Raw genomic sequence first — 23,920 nt, forward strand, 5'->3', positions numbered from 1 at the left:
GCTTCCGGTCGGTCGGCGGCCTCCGGTCGTCCCCGCACGCCAAAGATCCCATCACGCCGCCTGCTGAGGCCGTGAAGCTTAGCCCAGCATCTGTCTAACTAAACCCTGGCCATGTTCATCAGCCACTCCGATCAAAGGCTTATGTCTCCAACTTAATCTCTCGCTGTAATTGGGTGCCATAATGACTCCTCCATTATGAAACATTATTGCTGCTGAATTAAAGATTTATTATGTGTCATTACATAAAATTAAATGGAGCGATGGAGTGTAGAGGAAGACTTAAATGCTAAGAAGGTGCTGCCTGCAAACCAAGCAAAGGGTGTTTTAATCAACAGGACTGAAACTAGATTAGCAGGACATTTAGATAAGGTTTGGTTTTAAATCTCAAGATTGCAAATATTGATATCAATATGACATAGAACAGAACACAGTTGTACAATCTGAAGTACAATATTTGAAGGACTCAAAAGCCACATAAGAACCAAAGTGCCATCATAGATGTGTTTTAATTTAATTTGGCTTTTTGCATTTACTTTGACACTAAATAAGAAACATGTCATGACAACCATAGAATATAAATGGAACTGATTGAAAGATGTATTAGGTAGTAGTAACTGAGTAAGCAAAGTAAAGATCTGCTGATGAATCAGCCACCGATCAGTTTCAATTAAAAAGTATGTGATCGCTATTGCCAATTAATGCATTTCCATGACGATCATTATTCATCTTCTCAATCCCCGAGTTAAAAGGCTAGCAGCTAAAAATATATCCGCATAAACAGTGTTGAGCCACTCCTTTAATCTACAAAATAATTATCTCTATTATGGAAAATAAACTGCATTTTTTAGGATCAATAGTATTATTATCAGGTAGCATAATCACTGGAGGACGAGGTTAAACATATTACACACCGAGAGCAAGTCTGGAGCAGAAATGCTCATCGCTAAACTAACTTTAAACAACACCATAGCATGTTTCGTTTAGAGGTTTATGCAGCCAATTCCAATACTAATCATCTAAGAGTGAGATTGGCCGATACCAATACCAATAATGATCTCATGCATTACCTGTACATTTTCCTATTAATTTAAGATGAGTGCTATTGACAGTTTAACAATATCAGCCAATTATTTAAACTAGTTCTTTATTAAAAACCCCAAAACCAGTAAAGTGGGCACATTGTGTAAATGGTAAATAAAAACAGAATACAATGATTTGCAAATCCTTTTCAACCTATATTCAAATGAATAGACTGCAAAGACAAGATATTTAACGGTTGAACAGGACAACTTTGTTATTGCTTGCAAATATTAGACCATTTGGAATTTGATGCCTGCAACATGTTTCAAAAAAGCTGGCACACGTGGCAAAAAAGACTGAGAAAGTTGAGGAATGCTCATCAAACACTTATTTGGAACATTCCACAGGTGAACAGGCTAATTGGGAACAGGTGGGTGCCATGATTGGGTATAAAATCAGCTTCCATGAAATGCTCAGTCACCACTTTGTGAACAAATGCGTGAGAGAATTGTTGAACAGTTTAAGAACAACATTTCTCAATAAGCTATTGCAAGGAATTTAGGGATTTCACCACCTAAGGTCTGAAAATCATCAAAAGGTTCAGAGAATCTGGAGAAATCACTGCACATAACATTGAATGCCTGTGACCTTTGATCCCTCAGGCGGTACTGCATCAAAAAGCGACATCAGTGTGTAAAGGATATCACCACATATGCTCAGAAACACTTCAGAAAACCACTGTCAGTAATTACAGTTCATTGCTACACATGTAAGTGCAAGTTAAAATTCTACTATGCAAAGTGAAAGCCATTTATCAACAACACCCAGAAACGCCGTGGGCTTCGCTGGGCCTGAGCTCATCTAAAATGGACTGATGCAAAGTGGAAAAGTGATCTGTGGTCTGAAGAGTCCACATTTCAAATTGTTTTTGGAAACTGTGGACGTTGTGTCCTCTGGAATGAAGAGGAAAATAACCATCCGTATTGTTATAGGCGCAAAGTTCAAAAGCCAGCATCTGTGATGGTATGGGGGTGTATTAGTGCCCAAGGCATGGGTAACTTACACATCTGTGAAGGCACCATTAATGCTGAAAGGTACATACAGGTTTTGGAGCAACATATGTTGCCATCCAAGCAAGGTTATCATGGACGCCCCTGCTTATTTCAGCAAGACAATGCCAAGCCACATGTTACAACAGCGTGGCTTCATATTAAAAGAGTGCGGTTACTAGACTGGCATGCCTGTAGTCCAAACCTGTCTCCCATTGAAAATGTGTGGCGCATTATGAAGCGTCAAATACCACAACAGAGACCCCGGATTGTTTGATTGATTGATTGATTTAAACTTTTATTAGTAGATTGCACAGTACAGTACATATTCCGTACAATTGACCACTAAATGGTAACACCCGAATACGTTTTTCAACTTGTTTAAGTCGGGGTCCACGTTAATCAATTTCATGGTTGAACAACTTAAGTTGTACATCAAGCAAGAATGGGAAAGCATTCCACCTGAAAAGCTTCAAAAATTGGTCTCCTCAGTTCCCAAAAGTTTACTGAGTGTTGTTAAAAAGAAAGGCCATGTAACACAGTGGTAAAAATGTCCCAACTGTTTTGCAATGTGTTGCTGCCATTAAATTATAAGTTAATGATTATTTGCAAAAAAAAATAAATAAATAATTTTCTCAGTTCGAACATTAAGTATCTTGTCTTTGCAGTCTATTCATTTGAATATAGGTTGAAAAGGATTTGCAAATCATTGTATTCTGTTTTTATTTACCATTTACACAACATGACAACTTCACTGGTTTTAGGTTTTGTACATTTGCAGTATGATGCATTGCAGTACAGCCTACCACAACAATCATAAGCCCTATAGTAAAGTGTAAAATGTAGATGAATTCAACTAATTTAATAAACTAGTGAATGTTTCGTATTTATGTACACAAAAGCACAGCAACCGACGTGCCAGATCGACTATTAGGTCGTTGCTTCGAGATTCCCCCAGAGGGCAGTGCAGCGAAGACGCAACAAATTGCTTCCCTATCAACAACACCCGGGGAGTTGAACTCTGTTCGTCGTGCCTGCAGAGCGACTCTCAGCCTAAAGATGTAACACACACACACACACACACACACACACACACACACACACACGCACGCACACACACACACACACACACACACACACACACACACACACACACACACACACACACACACACCATGGACTGCACATTTACACACACACCCCCACGGGTCTGTGCTGAAAATGAAATTTCGTTGTACTTGTGCAATGACAATAAAGTTCCTTTTTTCCTTCCTTCCTTCATTCCTATTAAGCCAGGGGTCGGCAACCCAAAATGTTGAAGGAGCCATATTGGACCAAAAATAAAATAATAAAAATCTGTCTGGAGCCTCAAAAAATTAAACGCCTTATATAAGTGTTATAATGAAGACAGCACATGATGTAAGTGTCTATATTAGTTATATTGGCCCACTATCAAAATTACTTTAAAAGTGTTATATAAGTGTTATAATGAAGACAACACATGATGTAAGTGTCTATATTTGCTATATTAGCCTACTATCAAAATGACTATGTGTCGCAGGCTGGCACAAATCTTTGCTGACAGAAATGTTGAAATGTAATATTTATTCTACACATTTTTACAACATTGGAAAACATTAGTAAAACTTCTCAGAGGGTGAGATAACTCCTGGAAATGACTGCCTTAGAATGGCCAAAGGTATAGATGTGTGTGTCCAAGTTAAAGGAAATGTCTTCTTCTCATGGATTTATTACAATCTTTGCAAGCTGGGTAACGTTTGCTGTGGTCTGGAACAACGTGGCACACAAACAACTATCAGAAATGCAGCCAATATTACATACAGATGCAAATATAAGTTAAACTAAGAGGACTTAAAGGAAATTGAATGAGCTCAAATATACCTACAAATAAGGCATAATGATGCAATATGTACATACAGCTAAACTAAATAGCATGTTAGCATTGATTAGCTAGCAGTCATGCATTGACAAAATATGCCTGATTAGCACTCCAACAAGTCAATAACATCAACAACAGCATTCACGCACAGTATAAAATGTTTGGTGGACAAAATGAGACAAAGAAGGAGTGGAAGATTTTACATGTAAACACACTGTTGCATCATTGTCCACACTAAGGTTGTATGGTATACCAGTATTAGTATAGTACCGCGATATTAATGCAGTGACCAAATATCCCTGATTAGCACTCCACACAAGTCAATAACATCAACAAAGCTCACCTTTGTGCATTCACGCACAACATTAAAAGTTTGGTGGACAAAATGAGACAAAAAAGGAGTGGCATAAAACACGTCTTAGCAAGTCAGAAAGTTGTACATGTAAACCAGGGGTCACCAACATTTTTGAAACCAACAGCTACTTCTTGGGTACTGATTAATGCGAAGGGCTACCAGTTTGATACACACTTAAATAAATAGCCAGAAATAGCCAATTTGCTCAATTTACCTTTAACTCTATGCAATTATTAATAATTAATGATATTTATCTTTGTGGAAACACTGATCATCTTAATGATTTCTCACAATAAATATATATAGAAACAGATAAATATCAATATGCAACACTTTATCTTTATATTTTCTCTAAGTGCACATTTTTCAAATTGAACATTTTCAAATGATCACTTCTAAGACAGTCTTGTGAAATCACAATATCCCATTTTAACTAGCTAGCCACTAACATTTTTTAACAAATCATGAATTACTTTGCACCATGTTTGTACAAATAATAACTCATGTAAAATACAAAAGTCAACTCTCAAATTTTTAAATAAATCATGTCACACTTTGAACTGGACACCAAATCTGTTCTCTGTTTCTTTGTCAGTTAGTGAAGACCAAGTCTTTAAAATATTTTCTTGGATTTTCAAATTCTATTTGAGTTTTGTCTCTCTTAGAATGAAAAATGTTGAGCAAAGCGAGACCAGCTTGCTAGTAAATAAATACATTTTAAAAAATAGAGGCAGCTCACTGGTAAGTGCTGCTATTTGAGCTATTTTTAGAACAGGCCAGCGGGCGACTCATCTGGTCCTTACGGGCTACCTGGTGCCCGCGGGCACCGCGTTGGTGACCCCTGATGTACACAAACTAGGGTGAGTTCAAGCACTGCCAAAATTAGTAGGGCAAAACGGCGCTCGCCAAATAGTCTCTAATCACTGAAGCATGTTTAACACAAACAGTGTGATTTATAACAAATAGGAGGTTTGTGTCATGTTTGTCCTCCTACAGAAACCATATTAAAACAAAAAATCTATTTTTATCCCTCATCTTTTTCCATTTTTGGAAAAAGTTCCAAAGAGCCACTAGGCCACCGCTGTGCGGCTCGAGAGCCGCGGGTTGCCAACCCCCGTATTAAGCTAATATAATAGTAAACGGCCAACTGTGTCATTGTTAAAATGCATGAAAGCAATAACTGAATAATGAATGGAGAAAGCTGCAAAAGAAGCAAATCCAACATTCATTGTGTGACTTCATAAAACGGGCGCAAGTGAGTGTGACCTAGAATAGCCCAGATTTGTTCTTATTACCAGACTCAAAGCGGATGATTTATTCATACCAAATGAGAAGGAGGAGGAAAATCTTAGCTGCGGGTAAAAAGGTTAGTGAGAATGTACGGGCATGAGAAAATAATATCAATCAAAGTAATGATTGGAGGCTAAAAATCAATATAAAATGGATTCAAATGAACTGAAAAAAAAAAGCAGCAAAATAAAAACACAACACTTTTTCCACTTCCTAATGCCTTTTTGTTGTTGTTTAAACAGCCGTCTGACATTAATGGACATGTCCTTTCCTAAAATCAGTTGATCCTGGCCAGCGGAAAGGACGTTTCTTTTTCAGGTCTGCACCTTTGCCGCGGCCACACTGGCTTCCTTCCTCCGTGGGCGCTGACAGGTCGCTGTCCTGCCCTGGAATTTTATCTTGTGTCAACACGTGGAATGTTTCCCATTGTCCACTTTGATTGTGCGAGCGTTGCAGCACGGCGGCTCTGAAATGCGCAGTACCTTCGCCGGCCGTAACATTAGGTACCCCTGCTCGTTCCAATGATATCAAATAATAGCTCAAAAGGTTAAGTATCTAAGTATATTATACTTTATTTATGGGACTTAATTATGGAAGCTAAGTGTTCCCCACTTCCTCCAAGGCACTATTCTCCAGAAAAAAACACTATAGTTTACTACGAAAAGACAGGTATAGTTCAGGGGTCAGCAACCCGTGGCTCTTCAGTGCCGCCCTGGAGCATTTTTTAAAAAAGGATTAAAAATGGAAAAGGATGGGGGAAAATAATTGTTTTGTTTTAGTATGTTTTTTGTTTGAGGACAAACATGACACAAACCTTCCCGATTGTTAGAAAGCCCACTGTTTGATATGTTTAATATGAGTATTTGGTGAACAACGTTTTGTTCTACTAATTTCGGGGGTTCTTGAACTCACCATAGTGTGGACTGTGACGCAACAGTTTGTTTACATGTAAAATCTTCCACTCCTTCTTTGTCTCATTTCGTCCACCAAAAGTTTCATGCTGTGTGTGAATGCACAAAGGTGCGCTTTGTTGATGTTATTGACCTGTTGGAGTGCTAATCAGGCATATTTGGTCAGTGCATGACTGCAAGCTAATCAATGCTAACATGTTTTTTAGGCTAGCTATGTGTACATATTGCATCATTATGCCTCATTTGTAGGTATATTTGAGGTCATTTTATATATTTTACTTGTATCCTCTTTGTATATAATTTAGTTTTGCATGTCTCATGACACATTTCAGATAGTTGTTTTTTGTGCCATGTTGTTCCAGACCACAGCAATGCCAAATATTGTAATATATTATATTATACATACATTTATTTCCATCATGTTATATGGTTATTTTTCATTTTTGTCTATTACCTGATTGTCTGATTATAAAACATATGGTATTGCTGCTATTGGAACCAATTTTTTCTAAAGACACACAACCAAGTCGGATCACTGAAATCTAATCTAATCTAATCGACCATTAAACTATATATTTTTCCATAGCAATGCTATTTTTTTGTACCAAAAACATGCAACAATTGCCATGAAAACAGTTTATTTTGACTTGTATTTTACATTATATTTTACTATGAAAATATTACATTTGCCATTATAGTTAGAAGTTTCCTTTGAGAATGCAATACATCCATCCATCCACTTTTTATGGCTTCTCCCTCTCGGGGTAGCTGACAAGGCGCCACCTCATCACAGGGCCAACAATAGCATGAAAACACAATTTATGTTTTGTTGTATTTGACCACAAAACATTTATTTTGCCTTGAAACTGCTGCGTTTTACCTCAAAAACACAATATTTGCCATGTAAACAATATTATTGACCATGTGAACATTATATTTTACATTGAGAAAACAAGATTAGCAAGAAAAGGGCAATATTTGTACAAACCCTGTTTCCATATAAGTTGGGAAATTGTGTTAGATGTAAATATAAACGGAATACAATGATTTGCAAATCATTTTCAACACATATTCAGTTGAACATGCTACAAAGACAACATATTTGATGTTCACACTCATACATTTTTTATTTTTTTGCAAAAAATCATTAACTTTAGAATTTGATGCCAGCAACACATGCCAAAGAAGTTGGAAAGGTGGCAATAAATACTAATAAAGTTGAGGAATGCTCATCAAACATTTATTTGGAACATCCTACAGGTGAACAGCAAATTGGGAACAGGTGGGTGCCATGATTGGGTATAAAAGTAGATTCCATGAAATGCTCAGTCATTCACAAACAAGGATGGGGCGAGGGTCACCACTTTGTCAACAAATGCGTGAGCAAATTGTTGAACAGTTTAAGAAAAACCTTTCTTTGTAATATCATCAAATGGTTCAGAGAATCTGGAGAAATCACTGCACGTAAGCAGCTAAGCCCGTGACCTTCGATCCCTCAGGCTGTACTGCATCAACAAGCGACATCAGTGTGTAAAGGATATCACCACATGGGCTCAGGAACACTTCAGAAACCCACTGTCAGTAACTACAGTTGGTCGGTACATCTGTAAGTGCAAGTTAAAACTCTCCTATGCAAGGCGAAAAGAAACCCACTGTCAGTAACTACAGTTGGTCGGTACATCTGTAAGTGCAAGTTAAAACTCTCCTATGCAAGGCGAAAACCGTTTATCAACAACACCCAGAAACGCCGTCGGCTTTGCTGGGCCTGAGCTCATCTAAGATGGACTGATACAAAGTGGAAAAGTGTTCTGTGGTCTGACGAGTCCACATTTCAAATTGTTTTTGGAAACTGTGGGCGTCGTGTCCTCCGGACCAAAGAGGAAAAGAACCATCCGGATTGTTATAGGCGCAAAGTGTAAAATCCAGCATCTGTGATGGTATGGGGGTGTATTAGTGCCTTTCCCAACTACTTTGGCACGTGTTGCAGCCATGAAATTCTAAGTTAATTATTATTTGCATTCAATTGAATATGGGTTGAAAATGATTTGCAAATCATTTTATTCCGTTTATATTTACATCCAACACAATTTCCCAACTCATATGGAAACGGGGTTTGTACTTGAAAACTCCACATTTGCCATGAAAACAATAGATTTGATCATGTGAACATTATATTCTTAGCATGAACATTTGCCACAGGAACCCTGTACCAGAGGTGTACAAAGTGTGGCCCACAGGTCATTTGCGGCCTGCAGCTATTTTTTTACCGCCTGCGGCAAATTTTTGAAATACAGTTACAAAAAAACATAAAAAGTGGAATAAAAGAGAGGTGTAATGTAACGAGAGAATGTTGCAATATTGACATTAATAACACAAAGCTGCCTGCAGGCTGTTTTTTTTTTACTTTAAAACTGTCATTACTCAAAAAATAATAATGAATCAAAATCAATATTGGTATGAATCAAAATTAATGTTGGTATGAATTATTGACCTATTCAAGGCTCCATTTACTTCACATCAAATATTTCACTTGTATTGGGAAAATACTGTATATTTTGTTTTTGTTTGCCGTATAAGTAAAACAAGGTTACCTTTGACAAAAAGAGCGTAAAACATAGAAAAATATAATGTAAAAGATTTGTTAAAAACATATAATCGACTGATAGAACTGAAGTTGATCAAGCGATTTAAACGTTGAAAGTAAACAATATATATATATATATATATACATATATATATATATATATATATATATATATATATATATATATATATATATATATATATATATATATATATATATATACATGTGACTTATTGTTTTCAACATTTAAACTATCATTGCTCAAAAAAACAATAGTGAACCAAAATCAATGTTATGAATTATTTGTCAATTTACTTCACTTTAAATATTTCACTTTGAACATTTTTTGGATGGAAAATATTGCATATTTTGTGATTTTTGCCAGAAAACTTTGACAAAAGGGTATACAACATAAAAAATAAAAAATAAAACATATGTCAACGGATAGATCTTAAGTTGATCTATAGATATTTAAACTTTGAGAGTAAAATAATATGACTGGGACCCTTTTGGACCCGGGACCTGTTAAATACACCAACATTTAGGTGAGCCCTAATGGTTCTAACAAATATTGTATTGGTTATGAAAATGAAAAAGTGGAAAGAGTTTGGACACCTCTGCTCTATAGTTTACTAAAACAATATTTTTGTTATAAAAACACAATAGCTACATTGAAAATGTGTCCATTTAGTGTATGTATAGTGCTATGAAAACACCATAATTTACCTTGCCATTACAATGATATTTTTGTATCATAAACAATCAATAGTTTACCTCTAAAACACTACAGTAGTGTACATTGACTGTGTAAACCAGGGGTGTCAAACTCATGTTAGCTCAGGGGCCGCATGGAGGAAAATCTGTAGAAAAACATCACTTATTGCTCAATGTCTGTTGTCATTAGGGTGCCGACTGCTAGAATCTTGTTATATTCCAATTTAGGTGAAGAATGACTCATAATCGTCGCGGAGACACGGGAAGGTGGAACCAAGCGGTATTTTTTGTGTCGTTCTCGCAATTTCCGGGTCTAAATTTGATGTAAAAGTTTACCAACTTGTCGGAATACTTCCTCAGCCTTCTTCTATCCAGGTGAGAGGCATGATTTATGATCTAGAACAGGGGTGTCAAACTCATTTTAGTTCAGGGGTCGCATGGAGGAAAATCTGTGCACACGCGGGCCGGACTATTAAAACTATGGCATTAAAACTAAAACAATAATGTCAACTTTAGATTGTTTTCTTTGTTTTACTTTGGTCAAAAATAAAACAAACCCATTCTGAAAATATTACAATAAAAATGTAGAAAAAAATACGCAGCAGCGGTAAAGTTTAGATCCATTTGTTTTTTTATAAATGAATACATTTACATATGCATAAAAATTAGTTTTCTTTTGTATTATTATTTGTCTTATGAATTAAGTAACGTTTATGACAACCTTTTTCCAAAAAATCATCATTTGTTTTCAAAACGCTTACAAAAAAGTGAGACCCCAAAAATTTATTGCGGGACCCCATTTTTATGACTTGATGGGGTCCCTAGCGCCAACACCGATGGAGTATTGGTGCGTGCAAAACAGCAGCAGGCGGCTGTGGCCTGTGGGCCGGCTCTAATACTAATCAAATATCATCCGGGGAAATTGGACTTCGACAACCCTGGTGTAAACATTGTATTTTGTGATGAACATTTTATATTTTACCATAAAAACACACAATCTATGGTAGCCAAGAAAATGAAAACAGCATTCATGGAAACGGAAGATTTTTGCCATTAGGACAAATCTTTGTAACAGGTTCCAACAATATTTTACCTCAAATGTAAACATTTTGTCATCTTTACACTTTTTTTTGACCATAAAAACAAAATGATGCCTTGCAAATTCTATATTTACTGATTTGATCATACTATCAAAACATATTTGTGTCACGTGGGAGTCGCATATTTATGCGGGATATCGTTCCTTCCGTGCAACATGGACACTCCGGACAAAAACGCGAGGGTAAGATATGATTTATTTACATAAATCATAGGCAAACAGAAAACAAGCAAAATAAAAGCGTGCCGAACGCACGGGAAGCTAAGGCTAACACGTAGCACAGGACTCTGGAACAAGAAACAAATCAACGTGACTGTAGCTTACCGCAAACAAGGAGGACAGGACGAGTGAACAGAAAGGCAGGCTTAAATAGTGTCAGTGATGGAAAACAGGTGCGCGTCGGGAACACAAGCGGCAGGTGAAAATAATAAGTAACCATGGTGACGAAACAAACTCACGGGTGCACAAGCAATAACAAAAGGAGTCCAAAACTAACAGAAAACCAAAAACATGATCCAGACCCCGGATCATGACAATTTGTGAATATTATTCAGGGTTTGTACACCTTTTCCATGGCCAAATTCAAGCACTTTTTAAGATTTTCAAGATCAATTTTCCAGTTTTTCCAGTACCCTTCAAAAGGCGAAAACCAGTGTGAATCAGTCCATAGCCTTGTTGTTTGAGGTCACCAAATGCTGTCTGTAGGGAAAATACGGAAAATCTGCTAAATACCTAAGCCTAACATTGAACCAGTAGTTATCATTAACTGAATGGGGCATAGAAAATGAAGCAGTGTGACTATTCAATGTCATTGGTGTTTGCTAACATGTCTCCATTTGTGTTGTTTTTCAAATTTCTTGTTCTTTTTCTTACTTACAACACTCATTGACATCGAACAGCACAGATTGATTCACACCATATTTGTGCTTGTAAACTGCATAACGTGATATAAATACATGCACCCTCAAAATGTCAATTTCACTAATTTATAACAAAACTGTTACACATTAATATAAGGATAATAAATTAAAGGAAAATATTTTGTTTGTTTCACAACACCTTAGTCACCTTTCATTAAGCACATCTAACCTTATAACTGTGGCTGTGATAAGAAATGAACAAAAAGACAAAAGTTTACTTTTTTTGCTTTCACTGAAGTTAAGTAGACAACGAAAATAATAGAGCGAGAAGTGCACACAACCATGTTGTGTAAAAACTACAAAATCATTCATAGCTCAGCTCCAAGTTGTGAAAAAGGTTCCAAATGATACATTACATCAGTGTTTTTCAACCTTTTTTGAGCCAAGGCACATTTTTTTCATAAAAAAAATACGGAGGCACACCACCAGCAGAAAAGGTTAAACAATGAAACTCCACCAGGTTGTCGTGTCTTATTTTGAGTTTGTTGTTGTTTCCTGTGTGTTGTGCTTTAGTTCTGGTCTTGTGCTGTTATTTTGGTGACCTTCCCTGTTTTGTTGGTGTTCTCCTGTAGCAGCTTCACGCCTTTCTTTGAGTGCTATTGCCCGCACCTGCTTTGTTTTCACAATCAAGACTCTTTAAGTTGTGCGTACGCTATCCTTCTATGTGGGGACATTGTTGATTGTCATGTCATGTACGGGATGTACTTTGTGGACGTCCTCTTTGCTCCACACGCTGTAAGTTTTTGCTGTCGTCCAGCATTCTGTGTTTGTTGACTTTGTAGCCAGTTCAGTTTTACTTTTGTTTTACATAGCCATTCCTATGCTTCAGTGCCTTTTCCTAGCGGGACTTGCCTTGTTATTTTTTGGTTTAAGCGTTACATACCTTTTTACCTGCACGCTGTCTCCCGCTGTGCTCTGCATATTGGGATCACGACAAACCATCCTCGATGCGTTCCAACTTCTACAAAGCAATGAACTACCTGCTGCCAGCTACTGGTATGGAGTATTACAAGATTACCCTGCCAAGCTCTACACAGCACATGCACTAGACAACGGCACATTATTATGATTATTGATTTGCAAAAAATATTTTTTGGACCAATTAGGTGAAGTTGCATAATTTCCCACGGCACACCAGACAATATCTCACGGCATACTAGTGTGCCGCGGCACAGTGGTTGAAAATCACTGCATTACATGACCTTCACAGTACAAACAAGTCCAATAATGTAACCATTTTAAAACAACAAAATGTAACTTGTTTGCTTTAACTGAGGTAGTCAGACGAAGTTAAGTAGACAACCAAAATAATGGAGCAAAAAAATACATCGAACCATGTTGGATTTCCTTTTTGCATACTTTACAGCAGGCTACACGTGGATCTGGTCCACGTTTTATCCAAAGTTTTCATTTGTCATTTTCCATCCAATGTTCATTAAAACGCATGATGGACCAATTCATCGCTGTCCTCTAGGGGGCCTGTGCATAACAACAACCTAATGTAAGGGCTCGTGCAAAGCCAACAGATCAAGTGTGTAGCTTTCATTTTTAAGGAAACTTATTCAACTTTTTCCCATTTTATAATTAGCCTATTGAGTCGGACTGCTGAGAAATATGATGAACATTTCCAAGCGAAACATGTAATTTAAAACATTTGTATGCATGTACAACAACTTAAGACCTTCAGTATATCAGTATGAGGAATTAAATTATGGAATGGATTAAGCAAAGAAATCAAACAATGTACTAATATGATCCACTTCAAGAAACTCGTCAAACTTAAAGTGTTTACAAAGTACAAAGAAGAACCATGATAAACATTCTGAATTTATTTCATTCATCCATTCATTTTCTAGATAATTTTACTCATCTCATCATATGAAATGTAACTTACTTCACCGAGTATTATTTATTTATTTATTTTTATTGTGTTTACTTATGGAGCAGTGGTTCTTAACCTGGGTTCGATTGAACCCTAGGGGTTCGGTGAGTCGGCCTCAGGGGTTCGGCGGAGCCTCCGCCGCGGAGGTCAAGACACACCTGACTCATCGTGTAAATAAAAACTTCTCCCTATCGGTGTATTATGGATACCCCCAAACAATGTTCCCTCTAATTTTCCATATACGTGAGCAAACGTAAAAACTTCTTGAGCATTCAGTGGAGCACATGTGAGCGACGTCAGACGTGCACATGCACTGTGGCCACACCTGCAGCACACCTGTCCCAAACCTGACTAAATAACAAGTTAAATGTTTTATTATTATAATCAAATGACAGCAGTCATTTCCATGAGATTGCTTTCTAATATAAGTGTTTTGGCCCACTTACAATGACAACAACAAATATATTGTTTTTCATGAGCTGTGTACTAGTATTGTATGTCTGGGTGGGGTTCCTGCTTTGGAAATAATTTGTACCCCTTTCAGATATTGCATTTAGTTCCCACTAAAACATTCACATGTTGCACAATGAGATGTAAACATGGGATCATGTCTACGTTCTTGTAACTTTCTGTTTGTAAAATATATCTTTATTAGTATTTCTTTAATATAATAAAATAATTTCATGATTAATATTTATAAATTAAGATTAAATTAAGAAAACAACATTTTATTTTTCACTAAAGAAGAGTTCGGTTAATGCGCATATGAAACTGATGGGGTTCGGTACCTCCAACAAGGTTGAGAACCAGTGTTATGGAGTATATTGTGAATAAATTGTGAACAGGAAGTGAACAAAAGTTTTAGCAACTGTTATGTAAAAGAAAAGGGTTAGGATTAAATAAGCTCTGCTTCTTCCTACTCCTTTTCAAACATATTGAATAGAGAAACTGGAAATTGTGATGTATCATGTTGTATGCTTGCATGTTCGAAATAAACTCAAACTCAAACACTTCACCCAAAACGCAAGCATTTTTCAAAACCTTAAAAACACAACATTAAAATCCAAGCATTTTCAAGGTTTTTAAGCACCCGTACGAACCCTGATTATTTGCGTGACGTTTTCTGGAGCAACTGAAATGTCCCCCGTTACTCGAGTGAAATACCCCAAATATTATTATCCGCCTGTTATGTAGGATTCAAAGATGACTTACCTTGAGTTTGTCATAGCGATCCCCCAGTGCGGCGACTTGGTGGTCCCTGTGTCGCCCCACCAGCTTGCACAAGGCACAGATCAACTGTTCGTCCGTCACGCAGTACATGTTGACCTTCTGGTCCTCGTGCTCCACGCACATGACCCCTCGGACGTGGGAGTCCAGCAGGGGCTCGATGAGGCGGTGGCCCGTGAAGGGCTTCTTGTTCGGGTGTGTGGCTTTGAGGCACTCGTCGCAGTAGGACACCTCGCACGTGACGCAGGTCTTCACGGCGTCCTGCGGCGGCTCCTGCTCGCAAAACTGACACTGCACCCTGTGGCCGGGCTGCGTCATGGCGCCGGCGTCGGGGGTGGCTCGTTCCCGCCGGGTCTGGCTGGGCGAGTTGGGTCCGCTCAGGGAAGCCTTCTGGTAGCGGTCGATGATGTTCTGCAGGGTGACGTTGCGCTTCAGTCCCTCGAGGCCTCTCTGGCTGAGGTTGATGACATAGCGGCAGGTCGGGCACGGGAAGGCGCGGATGGACTGGATGGGCTCGCTGGGGGTGCAGTGCGACACCAGGATGCGGTGGGCGCAGTTGGAACAAAGGCTGTGAGCGCAAGGCAAGAGAAGCGGGTCCTCAAAGAGCTCCAGACAAATTGGGCATGTCAGCTCGGACTCCAGCGTTTCCATTTTCAGGACAAACGAAGAGGAGTCGGCGGCAAAATCCAGGGAAGCTGCTTAGCTATCTGCAACACAATTAGGAACTGTGATGAGACCTAAAAACTAAAGGAACCTAAAACTTTTCGGGACATGACCGACATCAGAGAGAGAAGGTCCATAGAAGGAAATTATTTACATTTTCTGGAATAGAATTTATAAAATGTGGTCATTTAACAATAGTTGGTGAATTCTACTCATCTGGGGCAAACACAGCCTTGGGCTCCGTCTCACAAAACAATTATTATTGTTTTCTTCTATCTAAAACATGGGTGTCAAACTCTGGCCCACGGGCCAAATTTGGCTTCTTGCACGCACACACATGTGAATGCAATGCATACTTAATCGACAGCGATACAGGTTACACTGAGGGTGCCCATATAAACAACTTTAACATTGTTAGCAATACGCGCCACACTGTGAATCCACACTAAACAAGAATGACTAACACATTTCGGGAGAACATCCGCACCGTAACACAACATAAACACAACAGAACAAATACCCAGAATCCTTTGCAGCACTAACTCTTCCGGGACGCGACAAGGTTTGTGTGTGTGGGGGGCGGGGGGTTTGGTGGTAGCGGGGGGTGTATTTTGTAGCGTCCCGGAAGAGTTAGTGCTGCAAAGGGTTATGGGTATTTGTTCTGTTGTGTTTATGTTGTGTTACGGTGCGGATGTTCTCCCAAAATGTGTTTGTCATTCTTGTTTGGTGTGGATTCACAGTGTGGCGTATATTTCTAACAGAGTTAAAGTTGTTTATACGGGCACCCTCAGTGTAACCTGTATCGCTGTTGATTAAGTGTGCTTGCATTCACGTGTGTCTGCGCACAGAAGCCGCACATGTCTTGTGTCTGGGCCGGCACGTTGTCAGAATGGATGAAAAGCGGACGTTAAAGGCAATGCCTTCAAGGCACGCCCCCAAGACTGTGGTCCGGGTCGACCAGGAGATATAATGACTGATGAACACCTTCGTTCGATAATGAAGGTTGCCTCAGCTCAAAGCCTGAGCCCGACATTAATGAACTAGCATCCAAGAAAATATGTCAGGTATCTGGCTTGGGCACATCAGATTGGATCAGTGTGTTGCAAACTGAGCAGTTTAAAGTCCTGAATGGTTGGTTTATTCATTGTTATTTTATTTTCAAATTGATTAGCCTATGGAAAAAGTTAATGTTGATATTAACCTCAGAAGGCTGCAAATAGAAAAGAGGCATTCAAATTTTTTTTAAATTGTATTTGATATGCCGTTGATATTTTTTAATTATTTTTATTGATATTTGAAACTCGATTTTACATGTCACTATAAAGTTATATAAGCCTTGCTTGTTCAATATTCAATGCAAAACTTGTTTGGGTCCCTATTAAAAGGTTAATTTGTTCAACCTTGGCCCGCGGCTTTATTCAGTTTAAAATTTTGGCCCACTCTGTATTTGAGTTTGACACCCCTGGTCTAGACCCTCGTATAAAAGGGAACCAGTCTTTTTTCTTAGCATCTTTATACTGGGGTCAATACATTTTTGGTTACCAGACTGAGGTACATAAAACGGGGTAAATAATATGAATACCCCTCAGCACGCCACAATCCACTGCATTAGATGGCACGGGTGTACCTAGTAAAGTGTCCGGTGCAGTTTGGAACACGGGAAAGTACGCTGCCCTTTCTGCCTGTATAATCTGCCTTGACACCTTTTAATTTGGCCCAAACAGTACTTGCACCCTCCCTCTGCCAAACACACGCACACACACACACACACACACACACACACACACACACACACACACACACACACACTTGTATTTGTTACCTTCTTGAGACCTCTGAAAAATGCCTATCTCTTTAGGACCACCCTTTCTAGATATATAAAGATTTGTATTTACAACATTAATAATATATACATACTATGCAAATATAAAAAAGCTTGTTGTTAAAATTTAGTTGGAATTTTACAAGAAAAAGGTCACAATTTCACAAGAAAAACTTAGAATTTTGGCAGTATTATAATAAAAGTCGTAATTTTACTCAACGCAAGTCAAAAGTTTACAAGAAAAATTGAACATTTGTGCAATATTATGATAAAAGTTGCAATTTTACAAAAAAAGCTTGCAATTTTATAAGAAAACTGTCCAATTTTGGCAATATAGTGTTGGCCCTGTGATGAGGTGGCGACTTGTCCAGGGTGTCCTTCCGCCCGATTGTAGCTGAGATAGGCTCCAGCACCCCCGCGGCCCCCAAACGGGAAAAGCGGTAGAAAATGGATGGATGGATGGAATGATAATAATAATCTGAATTTTACTTGGCAAAATTATGACAAAAGTAATAATTTTACGAAAAAAAAATTCACTATTTTACAAGAACAACAAACAAATTGGCAATATTGTGATAAGTCAGAATTTTACATGACAAATGTCACCATTTTGCATTGAAAAGTAATACTATTACATAAAAAAGTAATAATTTTACGAGAAAATATTGCAATATTATAAAAACAGAAAGAATATGAGAAATTGTTCCCATTTTTATAAGAAAAAAGTCGGCACATTGTGAGAAATACTGTTTTAAGTTTTTATTTTTTTGTTTGTAATTGGTTTTTAATCTTCATTATTTACTTCAAGTTATTACAGTATGTCTCTATATACATATACAAAATTATTACTTTTTGTATGTACCGTAGTGTATTTGTTCATCCTATGGTCACATATGGGACGCGGGAAGTCATAAAATCTACTGTTCACCTGCCGGGTTTTTTTTCGGGGATGAATAGGGAAGTCCTTCTTTAGCTGCCGTCTTGTTTTATCCTTTATTGCTGCCTTTGCACCTGTCAATGTTTACTGTTGTATGCACATTAAATCAACAAAAAATCCTGAATTTGGAGCAATGTTCACAAACTCTAGTATTTGGCTCTTTATTAGATGCAATGGTTTTCCGTATTGGGACAATGATTTCGGTCCTAACTTGCTCATGGGTCCTCATATGAAAGGTACTTTTCAATACACAAATACAAGAACACACACACACACACACACACACACACACACACACACACACACACACACACACACACACACACACACACACACACGCACACACACGTCTTGCGTCCATATGTTCCAGCGAAGACTGACAGCTCAGCCAAGCAGAAGTGGATTGGCCCGCTTGCTGATAGCTGGGCCTCCATCCACACCATCACACACACTAAAGCTTTTGTTTCCCGAGCTGGGTCAGACACCCCAGCTGTGAGTGGACGCACCAACCCCCCCCCCCCCCCAACCCCAACCCCTTTTACATCCTTTGCTCGTTATATGTGAAGAGGGCAAAAAGCTCGTTATAAGGGAAAGTTTAAAGGCATTGAGGAAGCAACAATTATCTTCCAGCTATAGTCGCAGTCAAAAGGAGCTCATCCGAGCATGTTTCTTGTGCATTTTATCACACTTGTGGCGCCCCCTATGGGTTGCACCTACAATGTTTTGAAAGACACACTAGCACAAATAACCTTACAGTTTGATAATCAATACACAAATGCTCAATGAATTATGCTTCAAATGCCATATAATTTAAACCCGGGGGTCAGCAACCCGCTTCACTGATGAGAGTATTTGGCAAGCGCCGTTTTGTCCTACTAAATTCAGCGGCCCTTGAACTCACCGTTGTGTGGACTGCGACTCAACAATTTGTATGCATGTACAACTTTCCCTGACGCTGCCACAGAAAGACGTGTTCTATGCCACTCCTTCTTTGTCTCATTTTGTGCACCAAACATTTTCTACTGTGCGTGAATGCACAAAGGTGAGCTTCGTTGATGTTATTGACTTGTGTGGAGTGCTAATCAGGCATATTTGGTCACTGCATGACTGCAAGCTAATCGATGCTAACATGCTATTTAGGCTAGCCGGATGTACATATTGCATCATTATGCCTCGTTTGCAAGTATATTTAATGTCCTTTACTTATGTCCACTCTTATTTGTCCATGTTTCATGAGATGTAATATTGGCTGCATATCTGATAGTTGTTTGTGTGCCATGTTGTTCCAGACCACAGCAAATGTTACCCAGCTTGCAAAGATTGTAATAAATCCATTAGAAGAAGACAGCCTGCTGTTTCCTTTAACTTGGACACACATATCTATACCTTTGGCCATTTCCAGGAGTTATCTCGCCCTCTTAGAAGTTTTACTAATATTTTCCAATGTTGTAAAAATGTGTAGAATAAATATTACATTTCAACATTTTTTTCAACAAAGATTTGCGTCAGCCTGCGACACAGTCATTTTGATAGTAGGCTTATATAGCTAATTAGCTACTTACATCATGTGTTATCGTCATTACAACACTTATATAAGGCTTTTAATATTTTTGTGGCTCCAGATAGATTACTTTTTCGTATTTGTGGTCCAATATGGCTCTTTCAACATTTTGGATTGCCGTCCCCTGATATAAACCAATCCAGCACACATTTTGCACACATGTGCTTGTCAGTCCTTTGAAGGTGTGTACCAAATTTTATGGTGATTCGACAAAAGAACTAGAAGAAAAAAATAGCCCGTTTAGTACACTGTTGAGGGGATTCAATGTCCATTTTCTGTATCGTATTTCTCCAGTCGTGGTCTTGCGGTGACATAAATGATGGTATTTTGAGAGGTATTTATTGAAGTCGGACTAAGTAGGACCTCACTGAAGGGCCTAGGTCAGGGGTCTGCAACCCGCGGCTCTGGAGCCGCATGCGGCTCTTTCATGCCTCCGCCGTGGCTCCCTTTGGCTTTGAAACCGAATGTCAACAAATAATGTTTACTTGATCTATTATATTTCATTTTATTTAGTTAGTTTATTTTAATTCAACAGTTGTTATTTTAAAGAGTTCTGGGATCTTATCATATGAAAATAAAACACATTTTAATATATTGTCGATGGAAATGTATGTTACAGCCCTTATGTGACATCTCTTGCTGCCATGCAATTGTATTGTTTTTAGCGGTCAACCCCTAGCAATGGACGGATCAAAAAAGAGAAACATTTTATTTATTTACATTTTTTATTAATTTGCTGTTTTTTTTTATGACTAGGTAGTTGTTTTCAATTTTTTGTCAAATTAATATGCCACAGTCGTATGCCTTCAGAATATTGTAATGAGTGGAGTTTTATTTTTTTATTCATTAATAAGGGAAGGAACAGTGTATTTTGTTTCTAATGTTCAAAATAATTTCATGATTTGCTTTGTTATACCCAGAAATAAATCAAATAAGTGTTTGATGTCATAAATCCTATAGCACAAGTGTAACAACACTATAAGTGGTGTTATCGTCATTTTAGGAATCTAACAGAGTTTGTGGCTCTCGGTGGGTTTTATTTGGGGGGAAATGGGCTCCAATGGCTCTTTGTATGCTGAAGGTTGCCGACCCCTGGCCTAGGTCATACCTGCCAACCGTCCTAATTTTCCCGGGAGACTCCCGAATTTCAGTGCCCCTCCCGAAAATCTCCCGGGGCAACCATTCTCCCGAATTTCTCCTGATTTCCACCCGGACAACTATATAGGGGGCATGCCTTAAAGGCACTGCCTTTAGCGTCCTCTCTCACCTGAAAAGGAGACTATTATATATGTCTCCGTTATCCATAGGTTTATCTATAACCCATAAAGTAGGCAGACACGTAGCTATTTCTCAGCGTGTGTTTATTCCAGCCGGTACGTTAATACACTGACACACAACATCCGGATTCCCATCATGCATTGCTTCAAAACTACGGCAAGTAGTAATGTCCAAAAACACAACAGAGATGAAGCAGAAGAACGAAGAAGAGACATGGCGGCAACGAGTAAGAAGAAGAAGTACGCTTGCAAGTTCCAAAATGATTGGAAAAAAATAATTTCAGTTCATCCAGGACAGCTCGAAAGGGGAAGGGGTATGCCGCCTGCACATTTTGTAGATTGGACTTCTCCATTGAACACGGTGGCCGAATGGATATACTCACTCATAAACGGATTATTTATATATATATACATATATATATACATATATATATATATATATATATATATATATATATATATATATATATATATATATATATATATATATATAGCCTTAGACTTAGACTTAGACTTCCTTTTTATTGTCATTCAGATTTGAACTTTACAGCACAGATAAGAACGAAATTTCGTTACATAAGCTCATGGTAGTGCAGGATAAAAAAGCAATAAGGTGCATATATAAATAAATAAATATATATAAATAATATATAAATATATATATAAAATAAATACATATATATATAAATATATATAAATAAATAAATAGATTACTGTACAGATAAATATATTGCACTTTTTCACATGCGTCCACGTTTATGCATGTATGTTATATTGTCTTTTTTATTCCAGCGAGTTAATCCATTTTGGGGGGAGTTGAGGGGATAATTTAATTATGATGCGTTCAAGAGTCTTACGGCTTGAGGGAAGAAGCTGTTACAGAACCTGGAGGTTCTGCTTCGGAGGCTGCGGAACCTCTTTCTAGATATAAGAAATACTTGAAAATATATACACCCCCCGCTAACCTAACAACCAAACCTCAACCCCCCCCCATCTCCTGAATTCGGAGGTCTCAAGGTTGGCAAGTATGGCCTAGGTGGGAAACGCACGACCCGCCACTGTGAAGGGTATTGTTTACATTTGAACCAGATGAACACATAACCAAATTATTACTTGGAAAAAAACGTGTCGGCTTTCAAACGGAGCCTGAACAAGTACTCCAAAAAAAATGGAAAACATGGAAATTGTTGTAAAGTTGTAGAAATAAAAACGTGCTTCATTCTAATGGAATTTTATACAGAACATAGAAAATGTGCAAAAAGCGACTTTTGTAATATTGGCACTCAGTAAACATTGCTTGCTGTAAATGTCATTGGTGCATAATGAGTAGGTGCTGTGTTGTTGTTGTGGCCACTGGCTCGCTTAGCGCTGTGGTGCGAGTGGTGTTATCATGGCTGCTGTTGCCGTGTTAAGGTCAGCAATAAAGTTTAAAAAGAGCATCAGACTCTGTGTGCGTCTGTCAGGATCCTACATTACTTACAAGGCGTTGCTTGGACAATATTATCCAAGCAACTATAGCTACTTGTTTTTTCAGTCTGTTTACCACCGCTTACATTGGCACCGGTGCCATGATGGAACCGGGTTTTGGTCCCCAACCCCACTCTGAACCCTTAAATGGTAAATGGGTTATACTAGTATAGCGCTTTTCTACCTTCAAGGTACTCAAAGCGCTTTGACAGTATTTCCACATTCACCCATTCACACACACATTCACACACTGATGGCGGGAGCTGCCATGCAAGGCCCTAACCACGACCCATCAGGAGCAAGGGTGAAGTGTCTTGCTCAAGGACACAACGGACGCGACGAGGTTGGTAGAAGGTGGGGATCGAACCAGGAACCCTCAGGTTGCTGGCACGGCCATCCCCCTTAACCAAAAGTCATTCTCCCTCAGCAACACTTTTACACTACAACCCTCTGCTTTTGTCTATTGCATACGGCTGCAAAATAATTCACCACGGGGCCAACGAAAGTTGTGAGTGCCAGCACTTTCATAAAAAAGGCGAACAAAACACAAAGGTGGCGTCTGTCTAACGTTTCGCTCCGTTCCTAAATCGCAAATACATTCTCAAAAAAGTGATGTTAAGTATTGGTGTTTTCTAGGGTTGTACGGTATACCCGTAAGAGTATAGTACCGCGATACTAATGAATCATATTCGGTACTATACCGCCTCTAAAAAATACCAGTTCCCGTCCTGGTCACGTCGTGACATTGCTGGTTTACGAGCAGAGGAGCATGTTCGGCAGTGCACACAATCACAGAGTACCTACAAACAGATGCAGTGTGTAGACAGAAAAGGGAGAACGGACGCATCTTGACTTAAAAACTAACGATAAAGGTGAAGTTATAACCCTGAAACGCCCTCAGGAAGAGGGGCTTTAAGACATGGCGAGCTAGCTAGCGTCTACAGTCCAGCCCCAGTCGGCAGTGTTTTAGCTACTTCTAAATCACTAATCCTCGCCTCCATGGCGACAAATAAAGTAAGTTTCTTACAAGTATCATCCCTGCAGGACGAGGAATAGCTAAACATGCTTCACTACACACCGTAGCTCACCAGCGTCAAAATGTAAACAAACGCCATTGGTGGATCTACACCTGACATCCACTGTAATGATACCAAGTACAGGAGTGTATCTTGTCTATACTACTATGATTACATCGATATTTTTTAGCACCACAAAAACTTTTTTGTTTTTTTAATAATTTAT

At 38.5% G+C, this 23,920-nt stretch overlaps 1 protein-coding gene across 4 annotated transcripts in view; it reads right to left on the reverse strand.

Moving 5' to 3' along the window:
* The window catches only part of mid1 (midline 1), a 111,230-nt gene that overhangs the window by 17,248 nt on the left and 70,062 nt on the right, over positions 1–23,920 (reverse strand). For all 4 annotated transcript variants that reach the window (XM_061971425.2, XM_061971424.2, XM_061971422.2 and 1 more), the window contains exon 2: positions 14,937–15,658. In XM_061971425.2, the coding sequence (XP_061827409.2) occupies positions 14,937–15,602 (666 nt within the window). In that variant the 5' untranslated portion in view covers positions 15,603–15,658. The remainder of the gene's footprint in view (positions 1–14,936; positions 15,659–23,920) is intronic.

This window comes from Nerophis lumbriciformis, linkage group LG13 (assembly GCF_033978685.3).
Source record: "Nerophis lumbriciformis linkage group LG13, RoL_Nlum_v2.1, whole genome shotgun sequence".
NCBI classification, from domain to species: Eukaryota; Metazoa; Chordata; class Actinopteri; order Syngnathiformes; family Syngnathidae; genus Nerophis; species Nerophis lumbriciformis.